The sequence below is a fragment of the Lampris incognitus genome, chromosome 19 (assembly GCF_029633865.1).
Source record: "Lampris incognitus isolate fLamInc1 chromosome 19, fLamInc1.hap2, whole genome shotgun sequence".
Lineage (NCBI taxonomy): Eukaryota > Metazoa > Chordata > Actinopteri > Lampriformes > Lampridae > Lampris > Lampris incognitus.
The window spans coordinates 35166751-35182274 of record NC_079229.1 but is presented as its reverse complement, the minus strand read 5'-3'; the positions used below and the strand labels follow the sequence as shown (position 1 = coordinate 35182274).

At 42.8% G+C, this 15524-nt stretch overlaps 1 protein-coding gene across 2 annotated transcripts; it reads right to left on the bottom strand.

Moving 5' to 3' along the window:
- Nucleotides 1–975: 975 nt before the first annotated feature.
- Nucleotides 976–15182, bottom strand: LOC130129698 (protein NLRC3-like). Of its 2 annotated transcripts, XM_056299288.1 has the most exons (5): nt 13434–15182; nt 13037–13213; nt 7286–7459; nt 3305–3351; nt 976–1855 (listed from the first exon to the last, which is right to left on the bottom strand). In XM_056299288.1, exons 1-5 carry the CDS (start codon nt 15167–15169, stop codon nt 1317–1319), a joined length of 2673 nt encoding a protein of 890 aa, XP_056155263.1. In that variant the 5' UTR covers nt 15170–15182; the 3' UTR covers nt 976–1316. The 2 variants fall into 2 exon arrangements, with proteins under 2 accessions (XP_056155263.1, XP_056155264.1); XM_056299289.1 differs by lacking the exons at nt 976–1855; nt 3305–3351 and adding an exon at nt 8289–8462 and having other exon boundaries at nt 7282–7459.
- Nucleotides 15183–15524: the final 342 nt, after the last annotated feature.

Sequence of the window (15524 nt, the reverse complement as noted above, 5' to 3'; positions counted from 1 at the left end):
TATAGGCACTATCATGTCACTAGTTGCTAAAAATTAGATATTGGCTATATTAGAATAGGCACTACTTTCTAACTTGATGACTCTTTACTTTTCTCTTTTGCAAGTAACAATTCGATAAACAGTTATTTTATTTTGTTTTATTTACAAGTGCCTATCTTAATAAGCACTAGTGCAAGCACAAGATGGTTGTGAGACCAGCTATGTTGTATGGTTTGGAGACAGTGGCACTGAGGAAGAGACAGGAGGTGGAGCTGGAGGAGGCAGAGGTGAAGATGATAAGATTTTCATTGGGAGTGATGAAGAAGGACAGGATTAGGAACGATTATATTAGGGGGACAGCTCAGGTTGGACGGTGTGGAGACAAAGCAAGAGAGACAAGATTGAGATGGTTTGGACATGTGTGGAGGAGAGATGCTGGGTATATAGTGAGAAGGATGCTGAATATGGAGCTGCCAGGGAAGAGGAGAAGAGGAAGGCCAAAGAGGAGGTTTACGGATGTGGTGAGGGAGGACATGCAGAGGACAGGAAGAGATGGAAACGGATGATCCGCTGTGGTGACCCCTAACGGGAGCAGTGGAAAGTAGTATCAAAGAAGGTTGAATCAGTTCATCTGGATACAACGTTTCATCACTGGAGTGATGGAACGTTGTTCTTCGATTTTCTTACCTGGATTATTGAACATGTCTGAAGACAGTAGTAGTAGTAGTACTAGTAGTAGTAGTAGCAGTAGTAGTAGTGGCAGTAGTAGTAGGGGCAGTAGTAGTAGTAGCAGTAGTAGTAGTGGCAGTAGTAGTAGTATCAAAGATGGTTGAATCAGTTCATCTGGATACAACGTTCCAGATGAACTGATTCAACCTTCTTTGATTTTCTTATCTGGATTATTGAGCATGTCTGAAGACAGTAGTAGTAATAGTTCTACTACTACTAGTAGTACTATTATTATTAGTAGTAGTACTATTAGTAGCAGTAGCAGCAGCAGTAGTAGTAGTAGTACTATATTAGTAGTAGCAGTAGTAGTATCAAAGAATGATGAAACATATCCAGATGAACCGATTCAACCTTCTTTGATTTTCTTACCTGGATTATTGAGCATGTCTCAAGACAGTAGTAGTCGATCTTAAAATGCACTAGTCACTATAATCATAGTATCTTTTTCTGTGTAGGCAACAGAAAGAACTGATCTGTACCCTTCTATGACGAAGCAGAACTACGTCAGCCATGTTTATGAAAAAAGTCTATTTCATGGCATTTCTTAAAATGGTGGGGTGGGCGGAGAGATGATAAAACTGTAGTGCACCAACACTTTCTGAAATGTTTCAACTGCTCGTACTGGAAACGGGACACAGAGTTATCTCTGCAGGCTGCACAAGCCCAAACGCCGGATGGAGTGACTTTCGGAAAGCACAGTGAAAGGTGTGTATGTGTGTTCGTGAGCTGGGGCCGACCCTGAAGAAGGACAACATGCCCTCAGTCCAGTCCACATACACTCCCACCCTAAAACAGTCGGAGGGACAGACCAGCGTGTCTGTCCTCTTGCTGTTGTGGCTGGCGGTGTAGTTGAATTCTGAGCAACACAGACTCCAGGACTGGTCACTGTTTCCCAGTTTGGAGCGCTGGTCATCTCCTTCCCTGCTGGTCTCTTTGTAAGACACCCCTATCAAAACCTGACCTTTCCATTCCACCTCCCAGTACTGGCGGCCGGCCAAGGTCTCTCTGCACAGCACTTGCTTCCAGACGTCATGGCTCTGGAGGTGATCCGTCAAACATTGCCCCCTCAGCGTCACCTTTTTTCCGTCTGTCCGCAATAAAAGGGGGCTTTCGGCTGTGTCTGGATCGAGTGTGAGCTCACAGGCATCTGAGAACAGGTAGACCAGGATGTAAAACAAACACACACACACACAATAACAAGGTGTTGCTATCATTTTCATGTGTGTATGATCTCCAATTATTCATGATCAGTTTACCCAGATAGCAAAATAGCTGTGGTCCGGACCCGTCCCACACCTGACACTTTCATCCGGCCCATATACTGCGTGGAATGTTGGCACTTGGGCGGTCCGCTCCTGTTTGCCAGATCTGGGGCAGAACCGAGCCATAGCAATCCCGCATGTGCCACATATTTGCCAAGGTGGCCCATATTTGTTTTGTGATATTTGGGCCATATTCACCATTTACCACACGGGCCACTTCAGGGTCACATCCAGATTACATGTTGCTGAGAGCACCGCATCTTTGCCAAAAAAGGCCCACATCTGATTTGGCATATTTGGGCCATATTTGCTATTATACATGTGGGCCACTTCCGGCTCACATCCATTTTGGCAGGGCCAGAAGAAGGCCATCAGTGCTGCATCATTGCCTGAAGTGGCCCACATCCGGATGCTATCTGGGTAGGATTTAGACCGATTCCCTGGCTAGGTGATGTTCGGTGAAAACAAGAAACAAATAAAATATTCTCGTGAAAAAAAGCGAGCAAAACATCAACTCCCCATCTCCAACACTGATAGAAATTCTATGAAAGTGAACCGGATATTGGATATTTGGCCTTTTGGTGAATCCATTACAGTTTATGAGATACAGAAGGAATCGTCCGGTGAAAAGTGGGACTACACAACTATCTGTACATCGAAAATATATTCTTCTTTCAGTATCTCCACAAAGACCACAGCACGCTCCACCCAGACATAGACGGTGAGAAAACAGAATAAAAGCTAAAGAAACAGAAGTTTTTTTTTTTGTGAAAAGGGAAAACCCAAAGTCTATAAAGCCCAACTGAAACAAAACAAAAACTGAAATCAACTTTGAAAATAAAATAAAACTGGACAAAAAAAAAAAAAAATCCCTGAGTCTGCGGGTGGAGAGCCGGATGTGGGTATGTGTTCTGGTCGCCGCACTAGCGCCTCCTCTGGTCGGTTGGGGTGCCTGTTTGGGGTGGGGGTGGGGAACTAGAGGGAACAGCGTGATCCTCCCACGTGCTACGTCCCCCTGGTGAAACTCCTCACTGTCAGGTGAAAAGAAGCAGCTGGTGACTCCACATGTATTGGAGGAGACACGTGGTAGTCTGCAGCCCTCCCCGGATTGGCAGAGGGGGCGGAGCAGCGACTGGGACGGCTCGGAAGAGTGGGGTAATTGGCTGGATACAATTGGGAAGAAAAAGGGGGGAAATCCCCCCTCCCCCAAAAAATAAAAAAATCCTCCAGAAGTCAGACTGTAACAAAGCTACAGCCTCAACAGTCAAAATGCTTCCGGCTAAAAGAGCGGCCAGGTTTTAAAGAGAAACCATACAAACCATGGAACTACTCACATTTTCTGCGCCCAGGTTTGATCCATTGTTGTCCTGTGTGGGTCACACTGTAGACACAAACACACACAGCATTCACATCGTCTCAACAATATTCACAATCCTCTTTAACCTCATTAATACAATAATTCAGTTTTTATTTTTGTCTTCATGACAACTATTTCATACTCACAATCCCTCAATTCTCTTAAAAGTATAGCGCAACAATGTTGAAGGAACACTGCTGTTGGACAAGCTGGTCTCATCTTTTCTCATCTTGTCTTATAGGACCATACTGGTGTGTTTGCATGAAACTGCATGTAATTAGTCCATTTAGTACAAATTTTTTTTTTTTTGGAAAATATGTTTATTGGCATTTACAATTTCCCTATATACAAGTCACATATCGAATAATTTAGCACAATAAACCCCTCACCTCCCCACCCCCTCCGGACATTCCCAGATCCTCGATACAGATTAAAGAAATAATGAAATTACATACAACTAAATTGGAAAAATAAAAAAATCATCAGCATGGTTCACCTATACACAAAGAATCTCTGGGTTTACAGTCTATACTAGTTGGGCCGTTCCTGACTCGAGTCAAGAGGCATCCCAGTCCGTTATACTGGTTAAAGTATCAAAGTAAGTCAGAAAAGGCATCCAGACTTTATTGAACTTGTCCCTGTTACCCCTCAAGGTAAATTTGATCTTTTCCAACTTAAGGTAATACAGAATATCTCTGATCCATATGACATGGGATGGGGGTCTTGAGCGCTTCCAAGTTAAGAGTATTAGGCGCCAAGCTAGTAATGTAGTAAAGGCCACCAATTTATACATGTTAGATGGCCAGTCACAGTCTCCCGGTATCACACCAAGTATGGCAATTAAAGGACGTGGATCAATAGTTGTACTGAAATTTTCACTTAAGGATTTAAATATTGCTGACCAAAATTTATGTAGGTCAGAGCATGTCCAGAACATATGCAAAACAAGGTAGCTGGTGCATGTTTACATCTGTCACAAGTGGGGTCGACGTTGGGGTAAATTTTGGCCAACTTAGCTTTGGTAGGGTAGGCACGGTGAACAATCTTTAAATGAATAAGCCCAAATCTACTGCATGAAGAGGAAGAGTGTACCTGTTCCAAAACTGCATCCCAAAAATCATCAGGGAGTGGAGTACCAAGATCCCACTCCCAGAGGTTTCTAAGGCTAGTCATTGGCTGAGGATTTATAGTGGCTAGGTTATTATAGAGCCTTGTGATAGCACCGTTGAGACTAGCCTCTGTGGCTAAAAGTGTATCTATTGATGTTGTCAGAGGTATCTCAGGGAAAGGATGGAAACCCTTCTAAACAAAATGCCTAATCTGTAAATAGCCGTAGAAGTGGGAGTGGGGTAGGTTAAATTTTTCTACCAACTGATTGAATGAAGCAAATATCCCATCCAAGCATAAATCCTTTATAAATCGAATTTCATTCCCATGTCATGCTCGAAAAGCCATATCTAACTTGGCAGGGGTAAAGAGGTGGTTTGACATGATGGGTGTCATTAAAGGAGGCTTTTTGCAGACCAAATGTTTTCCTAACTTGAGTCCATATTCCGACTGTATGAGCTGTAACTGGATTTTTGTGAGGCGTACCAATTACCACTGGTAGTGGGGAAGTGACTAAGGAATGAATAGGAAGGCGATTCTATCTTCACCCACTCAGGTGTGTGCTCAAGCGAGCTGCCTTGAACATGCATGACAACCTTCTGGATATTACTAGCCCAATAGTAGTAAAGAAGATTGGGCATAGCCATCCCTCCCAGTGCTTTGGGACGTTGTAGGAAGTCCTTACGTATCCCGGGATGTCTGCCATCCTAGACAAAGTTAGAGAACATCCTGTCAAGAAAGCTAAACTCTTTTTTCGAAATGAATATAGGAATGTTCATTGTGTCATTTTTGTTTCATGTAGACCTTTTTTATTTGTATGTCAGCTTTTTTACGGTGCCAGAGTGGAGCACTGGAGCCCATCTTGGAACTCGACTCAGACTCAACCTTGATGACTCGGACTCGGACTCAGGTAATGGGGACTTGACTCGGACTCTTCTTTTGGAACTCGGACTCGAACACTGGGGACTCGAGACTCGACTCGGACTCAAGGTTTAGTGACTCAACTACAACACTGCGAGGGAGTATTTCAGGCTGGCTTCGTGACGCATTTTCTTTACCGGATTGAATGCAGGTCTCTTCCGCAGTAGGTCAGTGCTAGGGTCCGGGTAGAAGCTAATCTTTGTCCCACGATATGTCAGCTGCCCCGATCTCTCCCAGGATAGACGCAGAATCTGTTCCCTAGCTTGATAGTGATGCAAGCGTACAATCATAGCTCGAGGGGGCCCGTTTGGCTGTGGTGGTCTGAGGGCGCAATGAGCATGGTGAACTTCTGGTTTATGAGGGAAGCTGTCCATGCTGAATACCTCAACCAGAAAGGATTCCACAAAGGAGGAGGGATGGCTGCCTTCAATTTTTTTCTGGGAGACCAACAACTCTAATATTCTCCCTCAGTGATCTGTTTTCCTGACCATCCAGACGAGTGTAAAGCTTCTCGTTTTCAGCCTTCAGGTCCGCATAGGAGCGCTCCAGTGTGGCAACTCTGCTATCCACGTTGTTCAAACCGTGTTCCACCTCTTGGATTTTCACTACATGAGAGGAGACTGTGGATTTCAATGTGGCAACTGTGCTTCGGAGCTCAGAAAGGATTTCGTCCCTCATAGTGTCGAGCATTCCCTTCAAATTGCCACGGGTACGTTGCTGAGGGTTAGCCGCTGTGGCTTCAGGGCTAGTATTAGCTTCGGTAGCTTTCAGGCTAGCATTAGCTTCTGTAGCTTTAGCTGTGGCTGGCCATGTGGTATGGTTATTGTTAGCCGAGGCTGCGTGTTTGCTCGGGGTTGTTGCTCTGTACAGGGCTTACCACTCACTCATCATTCAGTCTTAAGTGTTAGCCAAATTTTACCCCAAACTCTTATAAACAAAACGTGAGTGTTCGGTTAAAATAATTTGATGATATAAGTTACTAAATTAGCAATACACGAGGAGCGCTTGAGTACGCGTCTTTACTCAACCATGACACCGGAACTCCCACTCGGAAATCACAAGAAAGTTGAATCAGTTCATCTGGACACAAAGTTCATTGGCCATCTATGTGATGAGGGAACGACCATCCCTGAACCGAGGGGGGCCTAAGAGTACATCTGTCGCCATCTTACAATGATGTGCCTGCAACTATTCCCCAACCCTCTGTGAATAGTACACATGGCCATTATAACACAAGTTAATGGTCACGGCAATTTGCATATGAAACTGGTCGTTGTTTTCGGTTGTTATGCCACTGTATTGTATGTAAGGGTGGGGATCCCTGCAGTCTGTTGAGACTGAAGAGGTCACTTAGATGAGTGATGAAACATTTCTCTCCATAAACGTTGTGTCCAGATGAACTGATTAAACTTTCTGTGATTTACTACAGATGTCATACACTTTAAATTACTCCTGACCATTTTCTGAAGTACGCCATAGTGTTTTAGATTTCTTTTGAATGTTTTTTTGTCTACCTTACAGGCAGCCATTGGTTTCCATTCATTTCAGAATGATATGAAAATCAGTTTGCAGAGAATGAAACTATCTTGAGATAGATAATCCATCATGGCCAATGTTACATTAGTACAGTTGAAAGCACAGAGTGAACTGAGAAAACATCCATAGAGAAAAAGATTGCTGTACAAACAAAATTCAAATGTCAACGACTTCTTCATGGCAGTAGGAATGTTAGCTTGAGAAGCAGAGAATTTTAAAGTGGCATTATCACCCGAACGAAACGGAGCAACAGGATAGTTTCTCAAAGAGCAAAAATTCTACATTATGTTCTGGACAATGGTTGGCAGTAATGTATACTTGATTTGTAGCAAATGGCCTAAACATGCAAAACCACTGGTATGGTCCTTAAAGCCCACTGCATGACTATACTTACTGCAGTATCTCAAGACTCCAGTCTGGACCCTCCAGTCCAGCAGAGAGCAGCTTTCCTCCTATGTCTCCTGGCTGGTTATAGTTCAGGTCCAGCTCTCTCAGATGGGAGGGGTTGGCGCTCAGAGCTGAGGCCAGAGAAACACAACCTTTCTCTGTGACCAGACAGCCTGACAACCTGCAGGGTTTACATCGGAAAAGCAATCTCAAAATTAAGTTCATAATACAACATTTTCCTCTGAGGTGCTGCTCGAGTCTGTGTATAAGTAGTATATGACAGTGTGTTATAACCACCAAAGAGTGAAAGAGAGACAGCCACGTTACACCAGTAGTACCTCCTTTTTTCAGGAGACACAGACAGACATAGTGATACAGATTAAAGGGTTAGAAAATTGAACAGACATGCATGTGTTGGTAATTTGTAATACTGACATCCTATAATAAAAGTGTGAGCCCAGTTTGTCCATTAGTGATGAAGTCGTGGGTGTTTCTGTATGTCTTTTGTAATGCCACTAGGGGGCGCCATGCAGTCTGGTGGAAAAGCGATGTGTGACCTCACACAGACTCAATGCTGAGAAACTCCACTGGTATCACTCTTCAATACAGAAGAAACAAAACACGTAAAGCCCAAAACAACTTCCACAGACCAGACGGTGGGAAGTGACTGGGAAGGCAGCCAGTATGAATCAGACCAACAGTGTCCTTTAACAAACACCTGATATAATGAGTTGCCATCCCAGTGCTCCCAGTCTTACTGGCCACGTGCTGAGCCCACGTGATGTCAGAGCATTTACACAAGACACCCGGGAGATTTCTCTGATACCTTCACATAGTTTAGATGGAATCCTCCATGATTGAAACTGACTTCCAGAGATGCATTTCTTAGCTTCATCAGCTCTTCATTCTCAATCGTTCACATGATTGCTTACATCACAATCTATCTTCCTTACTGTATTTTTATCATGGGTTTCCTTTTCCTTCAAGGGTCTGAAAACAGGATGACTGACCTGAGAATTTCCAGTCTACAGTGTGGACTCCTCAGTCCAGCAGTGAGCAGCGTTATTCCTGCATCCATCAGATTGTTGTCACTCAGATCCAGCTCTCTCAGGTGGGAGGATGTGGAGCAGAGAATCTCTGCCATCGAGTCACATGATGTCTCTGTAATTCTGCAACTACTGAGTCTAGGATCAGAGGGACATTGCTGTATTTTAAAAAGATTATACTTCTATAGGGTGAGACACCTCAATTCTTTCAGGGCTAGTTTAGTTTACTTGGACAGGCTTGTTGGGGTGGGTGGTTTTACCAACAGCAAATAATATCTGAGAATGTGGTGCCATCTGTCAAATGCTGTTGCACTCTTTAATGCCAGTGTTAAAACTACAGATGTGCATTTGACCTGATTTCCCTGCTATTCAATACCTTGCTTGATGCTGGAATAGGCTCCAGCATCCCCACGTCCCTGCGAGCAGGATAAGCGGCTCAGATAACGGAGGGATGGATATATATAGTATATACATACATACATGTAAAACCTCGTTAAAAGAAACACGCAACAGTAGGGAAAGTGCTCAACAAATAAGAAGCAAAATAATCCAGTGATTCAAGTAAAGTCTATAAAAGAATGTACTTGAATCACTATATTTATATATATTGTATATAAAACTTTGTTAAAAGAAAAACTCAACGGTAGGGATAGTGCTCAACAAATAAGGAGCAAAATAATCCAGTTAGTCAAGTAAATTCTCTTAGACAGCTAGATGACAATTTTGAGAGTCTTCAATTATACTTTCTGGGATGTTTTTCAAGATGGAGGGTGGGTGGTTGCTTTCTCTATGAACATACTGCAGCTTGCTGTTGGGTTTAATGTACGGCTTGTATGTGCCGTTCCTAAGGTCCATGGAGATGTCAAGAAAGTCCATTTGTTTGCTTCAATGGTGATTTTTAGCCTATTGTTTGAGAATATTTTGCAGATTGTTTTCTTAATTTGCTCGACCTGTTTTGCTACAAATTGCTAGCCCAGCATCCCTATAGAGTCCAACATCGATGTCCAGGTCCTGTAGTTGAGACAACAAATACATTCCAATTAGTTCACAAGTTTCCGCCCCGTCGAAGCTGCCCATGGTTACGTCAAATTCACTACTTCCTTTTTTCTGCCATGGGTTTCCCTTGTGGTACAAAACTGATCCTTTGAGCTCGTAATTACGCTCGCACACATTTCACATCTTTCCCTCAGCTTCCAGTAGGCTCTCTTGTCTCTAAGGTACTTTCTCCCCCCAGGGTACGTGGCTGGATCTCAATTTTATATGACCTTATATCATCCTCGGACTTGACTTCTCTAGCAGAGGTTAGGGGTAGTTGGGAACAGGAGCTAGAAAGTGATGTGACAAATGAATGGTGGGGCAGGGCACTAGCCAGGGTCAACTCTACATCCGCATGTTCCTGTTTAAGTTTAATTCAGTTTAAGGTCTTGCATAGGGTTCATTTTACAAAAGCTAAGCTTTGTAGGCTGTTTCCAGGCATGAGTGATACCTGCGATAGATGTGGCTCATCACCGGCGGATCATAGTCATATGTTTTTCTCCTGTCCAAAATTAGTTGAGTTCTGGTCCCTTTTCTTTAAGATGATAGGAGAAGCCCTCAAAATTACACTGGATCCCTGCCCCTTGATAGCCATCTTTGGGGTACCCCCTATGCCAACCAATCTTACCAAGGAAAATTCTGATGTTGTTGCCTTTGCCTCACTCATTGCCCGTAGACGCATTCTGTTACAGTGGAAAAGCCCAAATCCACCTTCCGCTACCTCCTGGTTAAAGGATTTAATGTCATTTCTCCCATTAGAGAGGTTGAAGTATTTTTTAAGAGGCTCAGCTGCTAAGTTCTACAAAAAATGGCAGCCTATTATCTCATTATCTCTCAACTGATTCAATGGATCCATTCCTTGGGGTGGGCATCCCGAGCATCCTTTTTACTGCACTGACCTCCCTACTTTATTTTATTTCATTTTATCAACTCCCTGCTAGTGTGTGTGTGTGTGTATGTGTGTGTGTCTTATTTACATACTCAGTTCTGTATGTGCATTTTTTTTCTTCTTCCCTGTTTTCTTTAAGAATTTGGGATGGGTGGGGGGTTGGAACAAGGTGTTATTGTAGTTCTCTGTTCCCCCCCAAAAAGGGGGAAAATGTTGTGAAACACTGATCTGTTCTTTGTGTCTAACATGTATGTAACACTGGTTTCCAATAAAAATAAAAAAATAAAAAAATTTGATCCTTCGCCTGGTATATAATGTCTCTGTCTTGCTCAGATATCGCTGTATACTTTGCAGCAAAATCAATGGCTTTGGATAGTAACTCTGCTTATGGAGGGGTAGAACTCGCAGATATCAAAACATGAATTTGCTGTCTCATAGAGAATTTACTTGACTAACTGGATTTTATATATATATATATATATATATATATATATATATATATATATATGTATATATGTATGTATGGTCAAAATTACTAGCCCCCTTTATGAAATCAAACAAAACCCTTAACTTTTCCATGGAAATTACCACACCAAAAGTGTTTATAGTTTAACTGCTTCCAAAAGAACAAAGACAAAATCTGCACTAAGCTTCATTAAGATATTTTACTGATGTGCTGAATTGAAACAAGAAAAAAGACAAATGACAAGGCCAAAATTATTAGCCCTCTGACAATTAATAGTCAATAGTGTAACCTTTCTGACTCACAACTGACAACAACCTCTTATGGTAGTTCCTAACTAGGTTGGCACATGTCTCTTGAGGGATTGTAGCCCATTCTTCCATGCCAAATTGTTCCAGCTCATCTGAATTGCGTGGTTTTCCAGCAGGGACATTAACCTTGGGCTCCCGCCACAGATTTTCAATAGGATTGAGATCTAGGCTCTGAGAGGGCCACTCCAGGACCTTGATTTTCGTGTCCTTCAAAACGTTTTGGACCAACTTGGATGTATGCTTCGGGTCATTCTCTTGCTGGAAGACCCAGCAGCAACCTAAAGCTAGACTGGCAGCAGATTTCTTTACATTATCCTTCAAAATGTCAACATAATCTTCTTTCTTCATGATCCCATGCACCCGAACAAGGTTCCCTGTGCCTGAAGCAGCAAAACAGCCCCACAGCATGATGCCCCCACCACCATGTTTAACTGTGGCAACTGTGTTTTTAGGGTTGAAGGCCTCTCCCTTCCTTCGCCAAACAAAAGCAACCTCCATGTGCCCAAATAACTCAAGTTTAGTCCCATCAGACCAAAGGACAGACTTCCAAAACTCATGCCCATGTTTCAAATATTCACAGGCAAACTTCAGTCTGGCTCTGATGTGCCGCTGTGTGAGCAATGGCGTTTTTCTTGGACGATGACCTCGAAGCCCACCACAATGAAGAGCCCTCACAACAGTCTTCCTTGAAACATCAAGTCCACAAGAGGCCAGTTCAGCAACAATCATCTTGGCAGAGATCTGGGGATTGTTGTTGACATCTCTGACTATTTTCCTCTCCAAAGTTTTTGAAATCTTGCACTTTGGACGAGGCCCAGGTTTGTTTCTAACAGAATTTGTCTCCTTGTGCTTTGCAATGATGCAACACACAGCTGTTCTAGACACGGTGAAATGCTTGGAAATGGCAGTATAGCCTTCCTCCTTAAGATGAGCATCCACTATCTTCTTTCTGAGTTCCTGACTGAATTCTTTACTTTTTGGCATGATGAAATTACTTCTTACCAAGAATTTAAGAGTTGTCCCTCTCAATCAAGTGTTCAAGTGCCACTAGCCCTGTTCATTGGAGTCCCTTAAGTAAAGTTCAATGCTGACTGATTGCTCAGGTGTGGTTTGAAAGCAAAAATCACAAGGGGGCTAATAATTTTGACCACCTTAATTTTCACTACATTTGATATAAAGCACACCTGAAGATTTATTTTACATTCCAAAATGTACCAAATAGGGGCCTTAACATTGATGAATGTTTTACTATGTAAAGTTTTATGAACGATGCAAACATTGGGCAGAATTTTAGGGAAATGTTCCATAGTTCATTGGGGGCTAATAATTTTGACCTTAACTGTATATATATATATATATATATATATATATATATATATATATACACAAACACACACACACACACACACACACACATACATACACACACACCGCAAAAGTCCCATACACAATTAACTTTTTAAGGAATACAAGTATGGCTGCTGAGGGACTTCCTTTGGCTTCTACCTTAGTGGGTGTTCTCCCATTATGGTATCAGTTACTGTTCATCATAGATCAGTTGGTCAGTCACAGTCTCACACTAATGGAGCTGATGGCAGAGAATCTGTGATGCCCAGTGAGAAAGGCAAACACCCCCTAACCCCCTCTGGTGGTGAAAGGTGGAAACACCCGTTATCAACAGTGGCAATTTTTTTAAAGGTGTAACGTTTGTATCTCCATGACACACATAGTTGTACATAAGAATATAAAAACAGAGAGCAAATAGTCGGAGAGTAAAAAAAAATTGTGAACAAGGTAAAAGAATGGTTCCTTCATTAGAACGAAGAATTATAATTTTCAAGAAAATGGCAGAGACATAGATGAAATGGATGAAAGCAAGTTAAATGAAAACCAAACTCAGTCACAAAATTGTGACAGCAGCTGCATCCACGAGTGAAAATCTGGGTCAATGAAATGGATTGAAAACGACAGCAGAAAAGGCCACAAAATCTTACAGTCCAGATAAAGAACCAACCTCAGGGTGTTGAGTCTGCAGTGTGGACTCTTCAGCCCAGCAGACAGCAGCAAAACCCCCGAGTCCATCAGGTGGTTGTTACTCAGGTCCAGTTCCCTCAGATGGGTAGGGTCGGAGCCCAGGACTGAAGACAATATCTCGCACATATCTTCTGTCGCAAACCCACAGCCAGAGAGTCTTTCAGGAAAATATGTCATACACACACATTTTAGCAAGAGCAAAAATGAATTATACACAAGTAAATATAAAACCAAAAAGGAAGAAAAATGGTGTCAACAAATTATAGACACAAATAATGACACACCCAACAAATGACAATGTCTAACTTAAAGAAATCTACCGACCCACAGACTGATGGAAGACAGAGAGACACATGTGATTGGCCCAAGCTGCTTACATTGCTCTCCTGGTGTTTCTCACTGCTGGTATCAGCCTCACACGCCCCTCCCTTGAGGAAGTGACGTACTTCTTCAGGTCAAACACATCCAGGACCTCCTCTGATACCTGCAGCATGTAGGCCAGAGCAGAGCAGTGGACAGAAGAAAGCTCAATCTCTGATTGGTTTTCTGACCCAAGGTACTCCGAAATCTCCCGATGTACCGAGTGGTCCTTCATCTCCACCAAACAGAGGAAGATGTTGATGGATCTCTCAGGGGCAGCGTTTTTCACCTGCAGTTCCTTGAGGTTTTGGAGCACTTTCTGTACCCTCTCCAGACTGTCCTTTGACGGAGCCAGCAGACCTGCCAGAAGGTTCTGGTTGCTCTCAAGTGAAAGACCATGGAGAAAGCGAACAAATAGGTCTAGGTGCCCATTCTTGCTTTCCAAGGCCTTGTGGATGGCAACCCAGAGAAAGTATTCCAAGTGTGACACCTCCGGAAACATATCCCCGAGTATTGGTTTCAGTGCACCCTGCTTCTTGGTTGTGAAACAGTGAAACATGTAAACAGCTGCGATGAACTCCTGAATGGTTAGATGGATAAAACAGTAAAGTGTTTTCTCAAAGAGCACACAGTCCCTTCTAAAAATCTGCGTGAACACCCCCGAATATACAGATAGCTCTCTGACATCAAGCCCACAGTATTTTAGGTCTTCTTCATAGAACATGAGGTTGCCCTTCTCCAGATTATCGAATGCCAGCTTCCCCAGTTTTAGAAGAAAGTCAATGTCCTTTTCCATCAGCTTCTGTTGATCCATTTCCTGTTCCCTGCCAAACTTCTGCTTATTCCTCTTTATCTGAACAATGAGGAAGTGGGCGTACATTTCAGTCAGGGTACTTGGCAGGTCTCGAATCTCGTCAGTCCTCAACATGTGCTTTACAACTGCAGCAGTGATTCGGCAAAAGACTGGGATGTGACACATGATGTGGAGGCTTCGTGATGTCTTGACGTGTGAGATGATTTGGCTTGCTTGCTTCTCATCTCTGAATCTCACCCTGAAGTACTCCTCCTTCTGTGGGTCAGTGAACCCTCTCACCTCCGTCACCCTGTCAATATACTTAGGAGGAATGAGATGGGCAGCTGCAGGTCGGGAGGTTATCCAGAAGAAGGCAGCAGGGAGCATTTTGGACATGATGATGTTTGTCAGCAGAACGTCGACTGATGCTATTTGCGTGACGTCAGAGACAAGTTCATTTCTCTGGAAGTCCAATGGAAATCTGCTTTCATCCAGGCCATCAAAGATGAACACAACTTTGAAGGAAGTGAGTTTCACTGCTGTGACCCGTTCTAATGCCGGGTAGAAGAGCTTGATCAGGCCAAGCAGACTGTACCGGTGATCTTTAATTAAGTTCAGCTCCCGGAACATGAGTGGAATCACGAGAGTCACATCTTGGTTTTTCAATCCTTCAGCCCAGTCCAGGATGAACTTCTGGGACAAGAAGGTCTTTCCAATTCCTGCAATGCCCACTGTCAATACACCTCTGATGTTGCTACATTGGTCTTGCAAAGGCACAAAGATGTCGCTGCAGTTGATTTGTTGTTTATGGAAGTATTTCATGTTGGCAGTTGATTCAAGCTGCCACACCTCGTGTTGGGTATTCACCCCTTCATGCTTTCCCTCTGTGATGTACAGATCTATGTAAATTCCTTTAAAGGGGATTCCATGTTCTCCAACAATATCTATCACATATTCCATTTTCCTTCTCAGACTGATCCTGTGCTGCGTACAATCATCTGTCGGAGAAAAGTCACTTGCTCAATTAAAAATGAATTAGAAATAAATTGAAGAATTCGTCAATGAATGCATCTGACATTTGAAGTGAAGTGTTGCATGCACAAAGTTTGTGGCAACAAATGCCATTCAATACAAATGCACTGTTGGCATTACTGTATGTCTATATGGATTACAGGAATGACATCAAAAATAACTATTTAGTTAGCAATGTTAAAAATAATTGTTATCAAGTGCTTTACTAAACACAAATAAGTCAGATACATTTTTAAAACAAGCGAAAAAATAGGAAATCCACACTCATGAATGAATATCTTGA